The sequence below is a fragment of the Diabrotica virgifera genome, chromosome 1 (genome assembly GCF_917563875.1).
Source record: "Diabrotica virgifera virgifera chromosome 1, PGI_DIABVI_V3a".
Classification (NCBI taxonomy): domain Eukaryota; kingdom Metazoa; phylum Arthropoda; class Insecta; order Coleoptera; family Chrysomelidae; genus Diabrotica; species Diabrotica virgifera.
Window position 1 is genome coordinate 286,910,647 of NC_065443.1, and position 20,750 is coordinate 286,931,396.

The window sequence follows — 20,750 nt, forward strand, 5'->3', positions numbered from 1 at the left end:
GGCCATTGTCGTTAGTTTTTTCGTGTATTGTGTGCTTACCTGCTACTTGGTTAATGTAGTCTTCCTTACCTATTTGGGCATTAAAATCTCCCATTACCAGTATTGTGTCTTCTCTAGGTAACTTCTCCATTTCTCGTTCGAGTTCCTCATACAATTTGTCTTTTTCCTCCGCAGTAGCACTTTCAGTTGGGGCATATACGTTTATGATTGATATATTAAATGGTTTGGCGTTAATTCTCAGGTAAGCCATACGTTCATTTATTGGTTTAAATTGCATAATGTTATTTTTTATTTTTCCCATAATTATGAAAGCAACTCCATATTGACCTTGTTTTTCATGTCCCGAGTACTGTAGTGTGTAGTTTTTTCTATTTATTTCTCCTTGACCTGCCCATCTGATTTCTTGAATCACTGCAATATCAATTTGGTATCTTTCTAGTTCTGAGACGATATCCTGCATTTTTCCTGGTTCAAGCATTGTTCTGATGTTCCACGTACTTATTTTTAGTTGATCACATTTTTTCGGTTTTTTATTATATTTTTTTGTGTTCGTATGTTTTATTTTATCTAATCTGTTCAGGTCCTTTTCCTTTGCCATTTTCGTGTCCGTTTTTTGTGTTGTATCCAATATTTGTTTTTTTATCAGTTTTTTGGCGTGTCCTGCTTTGCCCTTTCCAGTTCATTCTTCTCTTTGTTCCATTTCCATTCAGTCCCGTCAATAATTAATTTTTGATAACCTACTCTAGTGTTCTTACCGTTTTCTTTTTGAAATTTTGCAATTCTCCGTATTTCTTGTTGTATTTTCATCTCTTCTTGCGTTAGATCGTTATTGATATATATTTCCGGCTTTGAATTCCTTAGTTTGTTTTTGTTCTTCATAATTTTTATTTTTTCATTTTTGTTTTTTAGTTTTACAAGACATGTTTTGTCCCCTATTTTATAAGCTTCTTCTATTTCTACTTTAATACCTAATTCTCTTTCCACGAAATCTGCCATAACCTCATTGACTACATTTGGGTTATTTGTATCCATCGGTAGACCCTGGACAATAACATTGTTAGCTTTTCTCTCTTTCTCGAACTTTTCTACCTTCATTTTCACTATCTTTAGTTCCTGTTTCATTTCATCATTTTCTTTTTGTAGTTGTTGGTTACTTTGTTTGAATTCATTTATTTCTTTTCTTAATTCTCGGAGGTCATTTCTATATTCTCGTTGTTCTTCTTTTATTCCTTTTACCTCCGATGTTAAACTTTGTGTTTGATCTGTTAAATTTTGCATCATTTTTAAAAGCTGATCAATTTTGTTTTCATCTTTCTGTTGTTTGGTTGGTGTTCTGGATAGTTTCTTGCTCTTGTTAAAAATATTGTCTGCATCTATCTCTAGACTTCTCTTTTTACTGTCTTCTGAGGTGTAATCATTATCACTATCCACCATTTTTTATGTATTTGTACTCTATATTAAAGCAAGCGATAAGCTCTAGTTCCCCAGTCGACCCGGCGAAGGCTCTAGAACTTCTCAAGCAATAATTGAGTATGACTTTAAATATATTAAAATTCTTTTTACTTCGAAATCTTGTTTACTTAGTTTATTATTAATTGATTGATTTCCTTTCTTGGATTTTTAAAACTTTTTGGAAAACCGGCAACGTCGCTTTTAATTTGATCAAGACTTGTTCTCTTATCTGTTGTCAAAAGAACTGGAATTTATAAAATGTCGTTTGTTTTGATTAACATAAAATGTTCTATAAGTTACTTATAGGCCGATTTTTGCCACTATTTTTTGCACTTTAGATAGTTTATGACCTTATACAAATGTTCGCATATAGTTAATATTTTATTTCGCACTATTACCTCAAAAATCGGAATAAACTCTGGTGAAAATGTTTAACACTTTTATTTCGCACAATGCGTTGTTGCCACTCTCATTGCCATATATATGTTGAAAATAAAGATAGCGATCTTAAAGGTAAACTTAATGCATTAAAAATTGGTGACATTATTCTTACAAAATTCCCAGAATTAGATAATAAAATAATTAGTATCGATACAATTGGCAGAAATAAATTAAGAATTAAATTTACGGATTCTAAAAACGCTAATTACCTTATCGACAAGAAAGACGATCCGGTTTTTGTTAAAAACAATTTGGATGTTTATATACCTAAATTTATTATTATTAGACAAGGTGTTATACGGGATGTCTCAACAGAATTCTCCGATGAATATCTTAAAAATAAAATTAAAAAATTCGAAATAAATTCTAATTTTGAGGTAGTAAACGTTTCTAGAATAAATAGAAAAACGGTTACCGATGATAAAATAAATTATGTTCCTACTAAATCGTGTGTAGTAAGCTTTAAAACACAAGTACTTCCAAAATACGTTACTATAAATAAGGTGTTGAAAGAAATTGAACCATATCAACAAAAAGTCCTGCTTTGTTTCAACTGTTTGCGATTTGGCCACCAGGGGAAGCATTGTAGGAGTAACCCCCGTTGTAACAATTGCCAGAAAGACCATAATACAAAAGAGTGTCAGGAAACAACATTAACCCCAAAATGTTTTAGTTGTATGGGAGACCACTTCACAACAAATCTTAAGTCATGTCTAGAATTCAAAAGACAGAAATTAATTAAAGAATGCATGACTAATAGTAATATTAATTACCATGATGCCAACAAACAAATTCCCCGCAAATCTTATGCAGACGTAACATCAAATAACATTATTAAAGATTCTCATCAACAAAATTTGCCTTCTTCTAATTACCCTCTTGTTAACCAAAGTTTAAATAGCTCTTCTGTTACTCGTCCATTCACATTTTCGGCCAATAGTAATCATAATAAATATACAGTCGTCAAATCTTCTAAAGGCAGCAAAAGGCAGAGACCAAATAGTCCTGTCTTGACACAGTCAGATCCAGAATACACATTTAACTTTAGACAATCAGGAACTAATATTCCAATTATAAATAGTCCTTCATATAAAAATAATTTAAATTCAAATTCTCACACGCTACAAACAGAGTCAAACTCTGATATTTTAGATATAATTTTTACTATTGTTACCGAACTTTTTAAAAATTTTAGGGAAACTAATAATCCCAATGTTACTAAACAAGACTTACAGCAAATATTAATTAGTAAACAATTATTAAACGTGCACAATATACCAACTACTTCGTCGTCTTCTCAGCTATAATCAAACTCAACATTTTACAGTGGAACTGCAGATCTGCAGTTGGCAATAAAGAAAACTTAGAATATCTCTTAAATACAACAGAAACTACCATAGCAGCTTTGTCAGAGACCTGGTTCAAACAGGAAAGGTTTTATAACTTCCAAGGTTATAATATTGTTCGGTCAGATCGTATGGATGGTTACGGTGGGGTAGCCATACTAGTAAAATCCAATAGATTATTTTCAGAAGTCGTAGTACAGAAACCAGCAAGAATGATGTGTACATGCATCGAAGTGAAACTTCTACCTAATAACAAAGCAGTGTACATATTGTCAATATACATTAAACCAAAGACTCGGATAGAAGTAAGAGAATGGATACAATTTTTCGAAAACTTACCACGACCTTTTATAATTGCTGGAGATTTCAACGCTCATCATCTTTCTTGGGGTTGTGAGTTTAATGATGTCTATGGTGTTTCTTTGCTCAATGCTATTAATCACTGCAATCTTGTGTATCTCAATGATGGTGCACCCACACTTGTTACGTCAGGTAGAAAAAGTGCCATTGATCTGTCTATTTGTACGCAAGACATAGTACATTTAATATCTTGAGTCATACAGGATCCTCATGGATCCAATCACCTTCCTATATATATGAAGTTTAATAACTCTGACTCAGGCGTACAAACCTATGGTCCAGTTCACAACATATGGGTTCTTAAAAGAGCCAACTGGAATCTGTACACGACAACACTAGAGGAAATGAGCACCGCATGTAACTACAACAATTTCATAGACACGATAAACTCAGCTGCAAACATTTGTATCCCGAAAAGAACAATAATAAGAAATAAGTACTGGAAGCACAAACCAAAACAATGGTGGAATGAGACCTGCAACAACATTGCTCATAGGAGAAAAGAAGCTTTCAGATTATGGAAAGAAAACCCAAACATACAAAATTTACTTGAATTCAAACGAGTTGATGCCATCGCAAAAAAAACATTCAAAGAAACAAAAAGAATTCAGTGGAGGAAATATGTTGAGAGCCTAAATCAGACAACTCCCATCACTGAAGTATGGAAAAAGGTAAATAGTTTTAAGAATCGTAAGCAGCAGAATAAGTTACCTATTGATCTGGAAGCGAATTGGATAGAAGAATTCCATGCCACAATCTCACCAGACTGGGCAAAAGAATGCATAGAATACAATCAGTTATCTTTAAAAACTGTTCCCAGAAACAACTTGTACTTACTTGAACGTTTTGAGATGTGGGAATTAGAAAGATCGTTGAAACTATCTAATAATACTTCACCAGGCGAGGACAATATAACTTACTCCATGCTGTTTCACCTCCCATTTAAACATAAAAAGTCTCTGTTAGAAATCTATAATAGTATCTGGACTGGTGCAAGTCCTATTCCGGATAGCTGGAAGAACTATATAATATTACCTATTAAAAAGAAAGACAAACCGCTAGACCTCTCAAGTTCGTACAGACCTATATCCCTGGCATCTTGTATTCTTAAAACTTTGGAAAGAATAATAAAGAATCGATTAGAACAATGGCTAGAATTTGAACACATCCTACCAAACTCACAATATGGTTTCCGGAAATGTAGGTCCACTCTCGAAGCTATTACTGTTCTCGTTACAGATATACTGACAGGATATACAATAAAAAAACATACAGCTGCAGTTTTTATTGACCTTTCCTCGGCTTTTGATAACGTAAATTTAAACATTTTGTACCATAAGCTGACATCAATAGGAATACCTCATGAAATATGTTCATTTTTAATTTCACTATACTCCGATAGACGACTTTCACTAAAATTAAACCAAAATCTTCAAGGATCCCGAACATCGAATTTAGGACTCCCTCAAGGCAGCATACTCAGCCCGCTACTTTTTATACTATATACAATGGACTTCGAAGTAAATTTGAATAACGTGAATATGATACAGTTTGCTGATGATATAGTTATCTACACCAACGGTACTAGTATTTCAAATTGTCAGAACATTTTAAACACAAACCTATGGTCAGTTAAGCACTGGTTAGATTCAAACAACTTAATTCTTTCTGAAAAAAAATCTGAAGTGTGTATTTTTACTAAAAAAAGGGACATAACTCAAGTACAGTTACAACTGGGACCATATCTTCTTCCAATCAAAAATTGTGTTAAATACCTTGGACTCTATTTAGACAGAAAATTACTGTGGAAAGGTACCATCCACCATGCAATAAAAAAACCGAGAACGCTATGAATATTTTGAGAGCATTCTGCCATACCAAATGGGGAGCAGATCCAAATACCGCTTTACTGTTCTATAAAACAATGGTTAGAAGTATATTAGACTATGGCAGTCACCTATATGGAACAGCAGCACATACTCACCGAAACAAAATAGAGACCCAGAAAAACACAAGTTTGAGAATATGTCTTGGTTATCTTAAATCTACCCCAATAAATATTATAGAAGTCGAATCTGTAGAACCTCCACTATCTTTCAGAAGGCAGCTAATTAGTCATAAATTTATGGCTAAAGCCATATCCAAAGAAGCCAGCTATCTTCGTAACATTCACGACCTCACTGTCCTAGTACTCACCCATCCATATTGGCACTCAAAAGCTACTCCACTCCTAGTAAACAGCTATACCACACTGGCACAAATCTCTAACTCCCTGTCTATCAACAAAACTATACCTATCTACACCGAACCTCCCCATGTTTTCTTTTCAAAACATATAAAAACATACTACCTGGACCCAAAAGAAAACTTTCTAGAAACCATTAATGGAAGATGGCCTGAACACCAATACATATATACTGACGGATCCAAGTTGAATGGAAAAGTAGGCTGTGCCTTTTATGACGCAAACTCTTCCCAATATTACAAGTTCAAGCTACCAGATGAGTGTTCCATATATACCGCCGAAACAATTGCCATAGCAAATGCATTTAGATACGTCCAGTCGAGAAACACACAGAATCATGTTATATTCACTGACAGTAAAAGTGCAGTTGACCGAATAACAAACTTGAAATCATCGAAAAACCTTACTAACATAGAGGCAGAAATATTAAAACTGAACTTTGAAGCAACAAAACAAAGGAAAACAATAACTGTAGTGTGGATTAAAGGGCACTCAGGAATAAAAGGTAATGATGCAGTGGATACACTAGCCAAATCAGCCACTGACACAGGCTACCATCTAACCACCAATATTGTTCCATATACAGATCTTACCTCCAAGTTTACTTCACATTTAAAACAATTGTGGCAGCAAGAATATAATTCATCGGTCACAGGGCTTAACTATGTCGGCCACCAAAATAACATACCATTGAAAAGCTGGTTTCATGAATTAACCAAACGAAACTTCATTGTTACAATAAACAGAATAAGATCTAATCATGCTATGATTCCTTTGTACAAATATAAAATAGGACTGGATGAAAACCCATATTGTCCATGCGGAGAAGTTGGTGATATGAACCATGTAATCCTAGAATGTTCAAGAAATAAGAAGAGCATAGAATCATTTTTCGAAGAAATGGTAAATCTCAAATTCTGTTTGCCAACCAGTCTAAATTGTATAATTTTTAGTAATAATATTAACTTATATCAATGTTTGTATTCGCAGTGTGCAAGTACTTGGAAGGGGAAACGAGAAACGACCCTGCGCGAGTCGCGGAGAAATATTGCAACTATCTTAAATAATTCATATTGTCAATTGAAATTGTCAAATTGACGTATATTTCATACCTTCTGTCATTGAAGCAGAAAAATTATATATTGCTCCACAATATTGATATGATATGCAATTATTATATAAAGGTAAATTTAATTAATTTTATTTTGCTTGCAGTACTGCATTTTAATAACTAATTTTATTTACTACATACAATTGTTGGCGTTTTCATAACATAACCTGAATCTTATTTTTTCTTCTTATTATTTTTTTGGACTATGGCCTTGACAATTATCCAGTAACCAGGACTAATATAATTGGCCAATATAATTAAAAGTGCGAATTTTAGTATAGAGCGTAGAAATAGGGGTCGCTTTGCCGAACTTGCACGGTCCCAATAATCATTTAATTCGTTGCAAAATGAAATTGTAAAAAACTAACACCATTCTAAGCAATTCTGCGATACAAAATATTATTGTAAGTGTGTTCACGAAAAAATTAACAAAAAAAAAATAATTAAAAAAAAAGTTAAAAAAAAAGTAAAATAATGATAAACAAATAAAAAAAAAACAAAAAAAAACAATGAAAAAAAAAGGAAATAAAACTAAACAAAATACTACATAAATAAAGCATTAAAAAAAAACAAAAATATAATTAAAAAAAAATAAAAAAAAATATACATATAAAAAAATGCACTAAACAGAAACACACATTTTACTAACACAATAACATTTATCCTAGGGTGTGAGAATTTGAAAAATCAATTTATTTATATTGGATCAAAAAAAAATGCTTCCTTTATATTTCATAAATAAAAAATAAGTCTGGCTAATTGGTTCATGCCAAAGCCAATTATAAAATAAAAAAATATATATATATACAATCCTTTGGTTGCTGCCCTCTCCTCGAGTTTCATGACTGTTTCTAAAAGTTCTATTTTGCTCCTAGCCAAGATTACCAAATCGTCCGCGAATGCCAAGCACTGATGTTTTTTGTGGTAGATCAGACCTGTTCTATTAATGTTTGCTTCCTGTATAAACTTTTCTAGTAATATGCTAAACATTATAGATGATAATGGATCACCCTGCCGCACTCCTTGTTTGACCTCAAAGCTTTCTGTGATAGTATTGTTAATTTTGACTTTATTCATTGTTCTTTGGAGAGATAATTTTATAATTCTAATAAGCTTTGGAGAAACGTCCATGTCTTGCAATGCTGTGAATAATTCGCTTCTTTCACTCGATCGAAAGCCTGTTTAAAGTCAATGAAAATAACCATGGTGTCTTTATTATATTCGTAACTTTCAGCCTGTATTTCTCGTAGTGTGAAGACCTGATCCACAGTACTTCTACACCTACTTAATAATTATATCAATTTCTTATTAAGTTAAATTTTTCATATTTTGTTTTTAGAAAACGAAAATGTAGCATTGCAAGGAATATTTGAGGACATACTGAATGGTACCATTAATGGCATTTTAGGTAAAATGACGGAACCTTTAGTGATGAATGACACAAATTTGGTTTTTAAGGAAGAAGGAACTTTGGAGTAAGTACGATGTAGGCCACAAAGGCTTTAGATTGTTATTGACTATATCTCAGATTTGCAATCTTGAAATTTTTGTACCGTTTTTTATTTTCGCGTATATACTTGTATAACTGGAAGGGTATTGATAAAAATGAGTATAATTTTATCACAAGAAAGAAGATTGAATCAGATGACAAACCAACTAGGAACTCCTTTTATACTAAAAGAATTCCACGACGGTATGAACAGGTTAAAAAACGGGAAAGCTGCAGTTGTGGATGATGTATTCAGTGAACAAATAAAGCATCTAGGCCAAGGAGCCAAAAACTGGATCTTGCATCTAAATAACACGAATAAAATAACTTATTTGTCAGGGCTGCAAAGCCTGCAAAATTCCAAAATCATGGAGAAAATCTAAAGTAATAGCCTTGTTAAAACCAAGAAAGGACCCAGAAAATCCCAGTAGCTACAGACCTATTTCGCTGTTGTGTCACTTCTTCAAACTATACGACAGACTCATCTGCACCAGAATAGAAAAAAATGTCGACAAGCACCTCATCTCACAATAAGAAGGATTCAGACCCGGCAAATTTTGCACCGGTCAAGTCCTCGCACTGACAGAACACATTGAAGAAGGCTTTGTAGAAAAACTTATAACAGGGGCTGCTATTGTAGATTTGACAGCAGCCTATGACACAGGAAGGCACAAGCTCCGCAAATTATACGACACTTTCAATGACCACCATCTGGGTAAGATCGTATGTTCCTCACTGCAAAACAGACGTTTTTTCGTAATGCTGGTGGCAAAGTAAGTAAGTGGAGAATTCAAAAGAACGGCCTCTCACAGGGAAGTGTTTTAGCACCAATGCTCTTCAATATATACACAAACGACCACCGTACGCCGATTGAAACCAAGCATTTCTCTATGCTGACGATCTCGCAATATGTACTCGAGGAAATAGCTTTGAAAAAGTGGTTTAAACATTGTGGTTATTAACTGCTAAATATGCGTGCCCCGTTTGGGACAGATGTGCCAACGCCAAACAAGTTGATACTGCGCTAAATGAGGCATGTAGAATAGTAAGGGGGTGCATAAAACCAACGCCACTCTCAAATCTATATAAAACAGCGAGTTTTGCAGAACCCTCAACACGCAAGGGCGTTGCAGAGCACATAGAAAAAAAAATTAAAGGCACTCGTGGGAGTGCCAACAGAAGTGAAAACTTCTTATAGTATATAAATTACGAGCTCAATGCTTTTACCCCATCCTAAAAGAAGTGCTATACCTATATCATATACGATATACACGATGCGTATGCCCTATGCTATTTATGTATACATACACATAATTTATATATGTACAAAATTTATTTCAGCAAAGTGATGACGGTCGCAAATTCAATACTTTTTCCCCATCCAAGAAGTGCACAACGTCCCTAAAGAAATTTTCAATTCAAAAATTTATTTCGTCGAAGCGATAACGGTCGCTAATTTACTACTTTTTCCCCATCCAAAAAGTGCACAACGTCCCTCAAGAAGTTTTCACTTCAAATATTTATTTCGTCGCAGCGATGATGGTCGCTAATTTAATACTTTTTTACATCGAAAAAATGCACAACGTCCCTAAATAAATTTCACTTCAAATATTTACTTCGTCGAAGCGATTACGACCCTAATGCAATACTTTTCCTCCATACAAAAAGTGCACAACGTCCCTATAAAAGTTTTCACTTAAAAAATTTATTTCGCCGAAGCAATGACGGTCGCTAATTTAATAATTTTTCCTTATCCAAAAAGTGCACAACGTCCCTCAAGAAGTTTCCACTTCAAAAATTGATTTCATCGAAGCGATGACGGTCGCTAATTTAATACTTTTTTACATCGAAAAAGTGCACAACGTCCATAAATAAGTTTCACTTCAAATATTTATTTCGTCGAAGCGATGGCGGTCCCTAATTCAATATTTTTCCCCCATCCAAAAAGTGCACAACGTTCCTAAAGAAGTTTTCACTTCAAAAATGTATTTCGTTGAAGCGATGACGGTCGCTAATTTAATAATTTTCCCCATCCAAAAAGTGCACAACATCCCTAAAGAAGTTTTCACTTCAAAAATTTATTTCGTCGAAGCGATAAAGGTCGCTAATTTATATTTTTCCCCATCCAAAAAGTGCACAACGTCCCTCAAGAAGTTTCCACTTCAAAACTTGATTTCATCGAAGCGATGACGGTCGCTAATTTAATGCTTTTTTTCCATCGAATAAGTGCACAACGTCCCTAAAGTTTTCACTTCAAGAATTTATTTCATCAAAGCGATGGCGGTCGCGATGACAGTCGATAATTTAATACTTTTTTCCATCTAAAAAGAGCACAACGTCCCTAAAGAAGTTTTTACTTCAAATGTTTATTTCGTCGAAGCGATGACGGTCGCGTATTTATTACTTTCTCCCCATCCAAATTTAATAATTTTTCCCCATCCGAAAAGTGCACAACGCCCCTAAAGAAGTTTTCACTTCAAAAATTTATTTCGCCGAACCTATGACGGTCGCTAATTCAATACTTCTTCCCCATCTAAAAAGTGCACAACGTCCCCAAAAGAAGTTTTCACTTTAAAAATTTATTTTGCCGAAGCGATGACGGTCGCGATGACGTTCGCTAATTAAATACTTTTTCCCTATCTAAAAAGTGCACAACGTCCCTAAAGAAATTTTCACTTCAAAAATTTATTTCTTCGAAGCGATGACGGTCGCAATGACGGTCGCCAATTTAATACTTTTTCCCATCCAAAAAGTACACAACGTCCCTATAGAAGTTTTTACTTCAATACATATACGTACAAAATTTATTTCGCTGAAGAGATGACGGTCGCCATGACGGTCGCGAAATAAATCCTTTTTCCCTATCTAAAATTAGGTTTTACATTTATTTTAAATTTAAATACTTTTATACAATTTATGTATAGATAAACATAATATAGATACGTACAAAATTTATTTCGTCGAAGAGATGACGGTCGCGAAATAAATCTTTTTTTCCCTTCCTAAAATAAGTTTTACATTTATTTTAAATTTAAATACTTCTATACAATTTATATATACATACAAATAAGATATAGCATAAGCGATGACGGTCGCAATGACGGTCGCGATGACGGTCGCAATGACGGTCGCAATGACGGTCGCGAATTCAATGCTTTTTCCCCTATCCAAAAATCGCACAACGTCCCTAAAGAAGTTTTCACTTCAATAAAACAGATCGAGGACGAGCGACATCCCCTATACAAATCTCGAACACCACGAAAGTGACTAAAATCCAGAAAAAGCTTCCTGTGAACAGTGCAGGATGAACCGCCTGAGTATTTTCCTCATCCCCAGGTTCAATGGACCGGCCAGTCTCTGGACTATAAAACGTGGAAAACTCTGAATAGGATAAGAACGGGGGTCGCTCCAGTGAAATCAAACATGGTAAAATGGGAGAAAATAGACCAAAATGATGTGAACTGTGACAGTAAAGAAACACAGGATATGGAACATCTTTTTTTTTTCCTTTATTAACCGCATCAACTACTAAGAGTTATTAGCGGAAGAACATAATATACAGTTATGGAACATCTTCTTCGATCACTCATCGGTGTACCCTCGAAGATTTGTGGCTCGCCAACAAAGAAGAAACTGACTTAGTGCCTATATCCCGATACGCGGCCAAAATTTTATGAATGACACATCTGGATATGAAAATGTAAAAGTAAGTACTAGGAAGTGTTTGAGGTTGCTGAGCATGAATATGACCTTGTCAAGAGTCTCCGAAGTACCTTGTTTCCTGCAAGAGTGTCATCAAGGCCTTCCTCTGAAATTTTGTGAAAATCCGTTAAATAATTACCTAAAACTCGTTAGTTGAGAGGTTTTCGAGGTCGCTGAACATGAATAGGATAATCCAATAAGTGTCTGGAGTACCTGGTGCCCGGTACCTGGAAGCTGTTGATAAAAAAATGAAAAGTTAGTAAAAGAGCCTCCAAAATCCTAGTAAAATTAATGAAAAATCATCAGAATATGAGATTCAGATGATTTAATCGACCCCAATATAGTCCAGAGAAATAAGATTTTTCTCTTGACACATCCCCCTCCAGGCCGAAACCAAATTTTTTTAGTAGTTTGGACATCTATATTAATAACCTTTATGTTTCCGGCAGACGATTTTGATGATATACATAGTTATAAACAAATGAAGATCAAAAAACGGTAAATTTTCGCTTTTTTCGTCTATAACCAAAAAATTAAGCATTTTAAACAAATTTGAGAGTAATAAACTCATAAATCGTCCAAAAAATTTCAATATGGCGTTCGCTGAATATGTCTATCCTTATTGGTTGCTTAGAAAATTGCAAAATAAATCAAAAATTTGGAGTTTTATAAATATTCATAACTTATGTAAAAAATTAACTTAGCACCTTCTTATTACACGAATTGCTGAGACTTGTGTTGCTTAAGGCTATGGGTACATAATTCGCAAATATTTTACGTGTATCCCTACTTTTTCTGTCTTTACACGGCAAATTACGTGTAGTAAAATTCACACTGGTATGGATATGTAAACATTACTAAAATGTCATTCTACTTGAAAATGTCATCATTAATTTAAAGAGATGGGTTTTAAATGTTCTCGGATAACTGTTATTTTTATAATTGCAAATTATTAATTCAGTTAATAAATGTGATAATTTTTTCACTAACTATGTATTCAGTGATTGTAATAATTTATTTGTACAACAAAAACTAATATTCAATCGAGAAAAGAGGAAAAGTGTTAAAGTGATTTTTTAATAATATATTGTTATGGAACGCTTACAATTTTGAACATCTTTAACAACAAAATACTTTCATCACAGAATATATTATCCTGATGTATTCTATGCTTGGATCTTCCACAAATAATACACAATAAATAACTTTTTATTAAGTTCACGTCTTAAATCAATTATTTATCAAATACACTATATATCAATAATATTTAATCAAAACTAAAAATATTCCCGATGCAATGTCAAATATTTAAAATTGTCACTGATTGTCAGTGTCTGACTGACAATATATGCTGACAATATTATATTCGGCTGAGTGCGTTGTAAGACAAAGATAGATTTGGAAAATATTACCACGGCATTGTGTTCATTTTTTTCGAATCCTGGAAAAACCAATAAATATTTTGGAAAAATTTAAACGCAGAATGAAAGACTAAATTATTACCGAGGGCCGAAAGTCCCTTAGAATAAATAAAAAGTTTATTTTGAATGAGATATTTGAAATTAAAAATCACACTACTTAGTTTTTCACCCTTGTAACTTATTAAAATAAACATTATAGAAGTTTTCAGGGACTTTCGGCCCTCGCTAATAACGTATTCTTTCATTCTGCGTTTAAATTTTTCAAAAATACTTATTAGTTTTCTCAGGATTCGAAAAAAATGAATCCCCATTTGAATAGCATTGCAGCGTAAAATACGTACCGATCCTCTTAACGACGTTCTACACCTTCGTTGCGGAGTATGCCTCTCAGAGGAAAGAGGGGAAACTTATATGCAAGCGAAACAGTATTTTCTAAACAGTATTTTCACTTTTATTTAATAATGGTACGGTAAACAATCCTCATTTTTTAGTATGTTATTCCTTGCAGAAAAACCTTTAATTTAAGCACAAATAATTAAAAATCGTAAATTTGAGTCAAAAGTTATTAACTTTTTAAGAGCGAAACATGATTTCGAAACAGTATTTTCACTTTTATTTAATAATGGTACGGTAAACAATCCTCATTTTTTAATATGTTATTCCTTACAAAAAAACCTTTAATTTAAGTACAAATAATTAGGAATCGTAAATTTGGGTCAAAAGTTATTATCTTTTTAACAGCGAAACAGTATTTTCGAAACAGTATTTTCACTTTTATTTAATAGTGGTACGGTAAACAATTCTCATTTTTTAGTATGTTATTCCTTACAAAAAAACCTTTAATTTAAGCACAAATAATTAAAAATCGTAAATTTGGGTCAAAAGTTATTCACTTTTTAAGAATTCCCATAAGAGCCCATGTTAAAACTTAACTTTGAACCTTAATAGTAAATAAACGGCACGGTAAAACAATTTTTAAAAAATCAAGTCTTAGTTTTTTTAAGTAAACTATAACATACTAAAATTTCATGCAAATCCCTAATTCTTTGCCGAAGGTGTAGAACGTCGTTAAATTATATTTTAAATTTCAAAGCAATTGGTCAAATAGTTTAAGTTATTTAATTTGTTTATCCCAAATTAATTTTTTTGCAACACTATAAGTCAGAAAAATATGAGGCTACAGTAATACTTCGGACAGTTTGTAAAAGAAGAACATTTATACTATTAACTTAATTAAAAAAATGACAAAAATTAATTTTAAACAGTGTAAAATTATTTTGCAAAAACACGTCGATTTTTTGCTTACTTATAAACAATTAGAATAACTTTTTAACCGTTACCCGAAGAAAAATTATTTTTTCAGATTTGGAAAGACTGAATTTTTATACACATATAGAAAGAAAAATAATTGTCCTAGGACAATTAGGGACGAAGTTAGCCCCGCTTTTTTTAATTCACATGTTTTTGCAAAATAATTTTGCAGTATTTATAATTATTTTTTGTCATTTTTTTAATTAAATTAATAGTATAAATCTTCTTCATTCATAAACTATCCAAAGTATTAGTGTAACTTCACCATTTTCTTACTTATAGCGTTGCAAAAAAATTAATTTGGGATAAACAAATTAAATAACTTTTAAACTATTTGACCAATTGCTTTGAAATTTAAAATATAATTTAAGCACTACAAGTCTCAGCAATTCGTGTAATAAGAACGTTTTAAGTTAATTTTTACATAAGTTATGAATATTTATATAAACTCAAAATTTATGATAAAAGGCATTATATTTAATTTCGATTCAGAGATCATTACCATCTTTATATGGACCATTTCGAACTCTTTTGTTCTCGTCAGGAAAGTTTATCAGCTCAGGAAAGTTTATCAGGAAAGTTAAAGCTCAAGAAATCTGAAGTTTAAAGATGGAGTCTTTTGGGTTTCGACAGTTTGTTAAAAGAGGTCGCTATAGCGTCTAAATGTTAATTATATTTTGTAATTGACATGAATGGCAAAGATATTTATTTTTCGATTCAGAGCATCATTGCATATGCTTTCCTGACGAGAACAAAAGAGTTCGAAATGGTCCATAGAAAGATGGTAATGATCTCTGAATCGAAATTAAATATAATGCCTTTTATCTACCCACGGTTTTACTCACGTATCGAGTACTAGGAAGCAGATCTGTTGATCTTTACCTCGGTGAATTGATATGTTGTGGAGTGCAACTATGTAGACTCCCCATGTCTCTACATTCATCACCCTTTTCCTTGCAATTTTTAGAAGGATGGGGAATAGGTATAAGAGAGAATCTGCTTCCGAACCAAGAAATTTAAAATTTATGATTTATTTTGCAATTTCTAAGCAACAAATAAGGATAGACATATTCAGCGAACGCCATATTGAAGTTTGTTATACGATATATAAGTTTCTCACTCTCAAATTTGTTTAAAATACTTTACTTTTTGGTTATAGACGAAAAAAGCGAAAATTTACGGTTTTTTGATCTTCATTTGTTTATAACTACTTATACAGGGTGTAACAAAAATACAGGTCATAAATTTAATCGCATATTCTGGGACTCAAAATAGTTCGATCGAACCTAACTTACCTTAGTACAAATGTGCACGGAAAAAAAGTAACAGCACTTTGAAGTTACAAAATAAAAATCGATTTTTTCCAATATATCGAAAACTATTAGAGATTTTTTATTGAAAATGGACATGTGGTATTCTTATGGCAGTAGTATTTTAAGAAAAAATGATAATGAAATTTGGACATAAAAATTTTATGGGGGTTTAATTCCTTTCAACCTCCCGAAACTTTTGTGTACGTTCCAATTTAATTATTATTGTAGCGCCATTAGTTAAACACACGTTTTTAAAAACTTTTTTGTCTCTTACTACTTTTTCCAAAAGTCAGTTTTTATCGAGATATTAGAATATTTGTCAAATCCACCACATATTTGTATATGGTAAAGTACGATTATGGAGACTTGGTAATAATATGAAAATTTATTTATGATTTACATTTTTAAGTATATTTTGAACCATATTAAAAATGAAGCCACATCTCGATAAAATATGCTTTATCAAAAAAATACAAAGAGGCAAAAAAGTTTTAAAAACACTGTGTTTAACTAATGGTACCGCAGTAATAGTTTAATTGGAACGTACACAAATATTTGGGGGGTTTAAAGGAAAAAAACCCTCATAAAATTTTTATGTAAACATATTAAAAAAGAAGCCGCAACTCGATAAAAACTGCCTTATCGAAAAAATAATGAGAGGCAAAAAAGTTTTAAAAATATTGAGTTTAACTAATGGCACCACAATAATAATTTATTTGGAACGGACACAAAAGTTTGGGGAGGTTTAAGGGAACAAAACCCCCATAAAATTTTTATGGGGTGCACAAATTTCACTATAATTTTTCGTTAACATATTCTGCCCATAAGAATGCTACATGTCCATTTTCAACAAAAAATCTCTAATGGTTTTCGATATATTCAAAAAAATCGATTTTCATTTTGTAACTTCAAAGGGCTGTAACTTCTTTTGTGTGCATATTTGTACAAAGATAAGTTAGGTTCATTCGAACTATTTGTGGTCCCAGAATATGTGGTTTAATTTATGACCTGTATTTTTGTTACACCCTGTATATATTATCAAAATCGGCTGCAGGAAACATATAGGTTATTATTATAGATGTCCCTACTACTCAAAAAATTTGGTTTTGGTCTGGAGGGGGATGTGTCACCAACATGATATTTTTTTTCCTTATTTCTCTAAACTAATAGCGTTCTTGCTTATATATGTATGTTACCGGCCAAACCCGATTTCAGGACAAACTAGTTTGGCCTAGGCAAAACTAGTTTGTTCTATCTCGCGTAGGCCAAACTAGTTTGTCCTAGGCCAAACTAGCTTATCCTGATATAATAAAGTCTCACACTTCAGAATAAACTAGTACGGCCTAGTCTAAACCAATTTAAATTGGAAAAGACTGCAAGACTTGTACACACTTCTGAATAGGTCAAAACGGCAAACAGGTGTATGTTTTCAAAAAACTTTTGATAGTGTGTAAAAAATATATTTTATATCAGCTAAGTACTTTCAGCACATAACGTGCCATCATCAGAGCTTCCTAAAAGGACATATTTAAGATAAGATTTTTTTTTCATATAAAAAAAAATGAGTGAAAAACTTACGTCCTCTTAAAATACCTTCATAGAAGAGCAATTGCTCAACAACACAACAAAAAACATGAATACTGGGCAAAAGCCACAGATATAGGGTAATAACCCTTTACAGTGAATAGAATCACATCTAAATTCTTTTATTAATTTATCTTGATAAATGTTGTCTTGATAAATTAATAAAAGAATTTAGATGTGATTCTATTCACTGTAAAGGGTTGTTACCCTATATCTGTGGCTTTTGCCCAGTATGCATGTTTTTTGTTGTGTTGTTGAGCCATTGCTCTTCTATGAAGGTATTTTAAGAGGACGTAAGTTTTTCACTCATTTTTTTTTTATATGAAAAAAAATCTTATCTTAAATATGTCCTTTTAGGAAGCTCTGATGATGGCACGTTATGTGCTGAAAGTACTTAGCTGATATAAAATATATTTTTTACACACTATCAAAAGTTTTTTGAAAACATACACCTGTTTGCCGTTTTGACCTAAACCAATTTAGCCGAGTCGAAATTAATTTAGCGAACATGTAAGGACTTTTACATGCGGGGAATTCCCAAATCACCATAGGGATGGCAAAAAAAAATAATTATATATCGATATATTGTATCACATGATAAATCGAATAAAAATATTGATACATGCTATAAATCAATACATTCTTGTATAATTAAATAATAAAAAAAATAACAAATAAAAGGATGACGTTTTCTCCAAAAATTAAAAGGAAAGATACACTTACGAATAAAATAGAGTGCGAATTAATATTGTTTTCACCAATTTTGAAAAAATGTAAAAACGTTGAATTATCCACGTCCGTCTGTCCGTCCGTTCGTCCGTCTGTCTGTCTGTCCGTGAACTCAACTCCTCCGTCATTATATCAGATAAAATGACAAATGAGATATCAAATGAAAGCTTATAATCCAAGGATGCTACTAAAGGTGAGAAATTTGACCTAGGCTGTCTGTCCGTTTGTTCGTCCGACCGCGAATATAACTCAATATTATTGTTTGTTTGTTACGAATAATTATAATTTTAATAAAGATGATTATTTTTCTAATAACAAAGTATTTTATTCAATTGATTATTTACAATAAGCCGTACTAGTTCGCTGAATTACTTTCTTCTTCTTGGCTTTTTCCCATTAAGAGTTTGCCGTTTTCGTCTTCCATAGCACACTATTCTCCCAGTCGCCATCTCTGAGGTCACTATCTACCATAGCATTTCCTATGTGAGTTTTTCATCTCACAGCAGGTCTTTGTCTCCGTCTTCCTCCCCGCGGATCCAAGTCCAGTAATCTTTTCGGCCATTTGTGCTCCGGCATTCTTTGTACATGCCCGTATCATTTCATCGCTCTACTTTTACTAGCACAACTTTTTTGTAATTGAGCATTCTACTTCTATTCTGTTTCATATTTCCTTTGTTCTAATTCTATCCCACCTGGTGATTTTTAGACACCTTCTCATAAACTCCAATTCAACTGTTCGTATTTTAATTCGTATTATTGTTGTCACTTGTCACTGGCCGTTCTTCCGTTTTTATAGGGTAATATTCAGCACTATGTCCTGAAAAATCCTTTTTTGTTTTCTTTAGTTAGAGTGTTCTTCCATATCACTCCATGGAGTGTTTTCGTGGCTTGATTTCCCCGTACTGTTTTTATTTCTATATCTTTCCTACAAGTGCAATCTCGGTTTATCATTTACCCTAAATACTTAAAAGTCTTACAATTCTCAATAGTGGCTTCTAAACTTACGTTTAAATCTGCAACCAGTCTGTAGTCAGTTATTTCGACTAGATTAAATTGGTTTAGACTAGGCTAAACTAGTTTATCCTGATATAAAATTGTACACTTTAGGATAAACTAGTTTGGCCTGAAGTGTGCGTCTTTATATCAGTATAAACTAGTTTGGCCTAGGACAAACTAGTTTGGCCTACGTACGATATGACAAACTAGTTTGGCCTAGCCCAGAAATCGGGTTTGGCCGGTAACATATATAATGTACCAAGTTTAAAGGTAAAGGTGAAGTTGAAAATAGAAAACGCGGGACAAAACGTTAATGTGGAGACTTACAATTTACAAAAAATGTAAACAAATTCATATATCCAGCCACTTCATGATAAAACGTAACGAGAAAATGAAAAAGGAGTACTTCTAGCCAATAGGGGAAAATAATGGCTTGTGTGAAATGAAATTAACGGCAGAAAAAGACTGAGTTTGAGAGGAATGGTGTAAGTGAGCACAAAAAGAAGATTACTCTTTTTCTATAAGCTAACACCACTGATAATGAATATAATAGTGACTCACAAATACCTTGACCAGACCAGACTATAAAAGTGCCTTCTTTATTCTTTTTTTATATCTGACTAACCTTGGCCAAATTACAACTTTTGAAGAAAAAAAATCTAATATCATTATTTTTATTTTCTTTCAGAGGTGTTGCTAATATCTCAAACTTCAAGTTATCTGGACTGAAATCCTTGGTAGCAACTTACATAAAGATCACAGGTGCGTCAAAGCTGAACATGACTGTTAAGCTCCCTTCAGTTTCTGTGAATTTTAAATATAATTTGGACGTTTTGTTATTGGACCTTATCCCATTGTATGGAAAAGGAGTTAACAAGTAAGTATCATTCTTTTTCTTCTCGTAGCACTACAACCCCGGGATGGTCTTGGCTGACTGCAAAACTCGCTTCTTAGGCCAGGGTAATAAGACAAAAATATACCCTGTTCGTGACACTTCAGCAGCCAGGGTAATGAAGCGTTTTTTCGACAGGTAATACCTATAGGTATTACCTGTCAGGTAAATTCATGGTTGTCAGCCGTGTAAATTTAGATCCCGTGGCACTAATGGCAGATAGCGAAGAGATCCAGAGAGTCGACAGATTCACTTACCTCGGAACTACCCTTAAGTCAGTATGGGACCACGCTCAAAAGATTAGATCCAGAATTGAAATGGCACGGTCTACATTTATCAAGCTGAGATCCTTGCTGTG

At 33.0% G+C, this 20,750-nt stretch overlaps 1 protein-coding gene across 1 annotated transcript in view; it reads left to right on the top strand.

Moving 5' to 3' along the window:
- The window catches only part of LOC114324301 (uncharacterized), a 48,080-nt gene that overhangs the window by 8,641 nt on the left and 18,689 nt on the right, over positions 1-20,750 (top strand). Inside the window, exons 2-3 of the mRNA XM_028272108.2 lie at positions 8,295-8,430; positions 20,189-20,377. Coding sequence (XP_028127909.1) covers positions 8,295-8,430; positions 20,189-20,377 — 325 coding nt within the window. The remainder of the gene's footprint in view (positions 1-8,294; positions 8,431-20,188; positions 20,378-20,750) is intronic.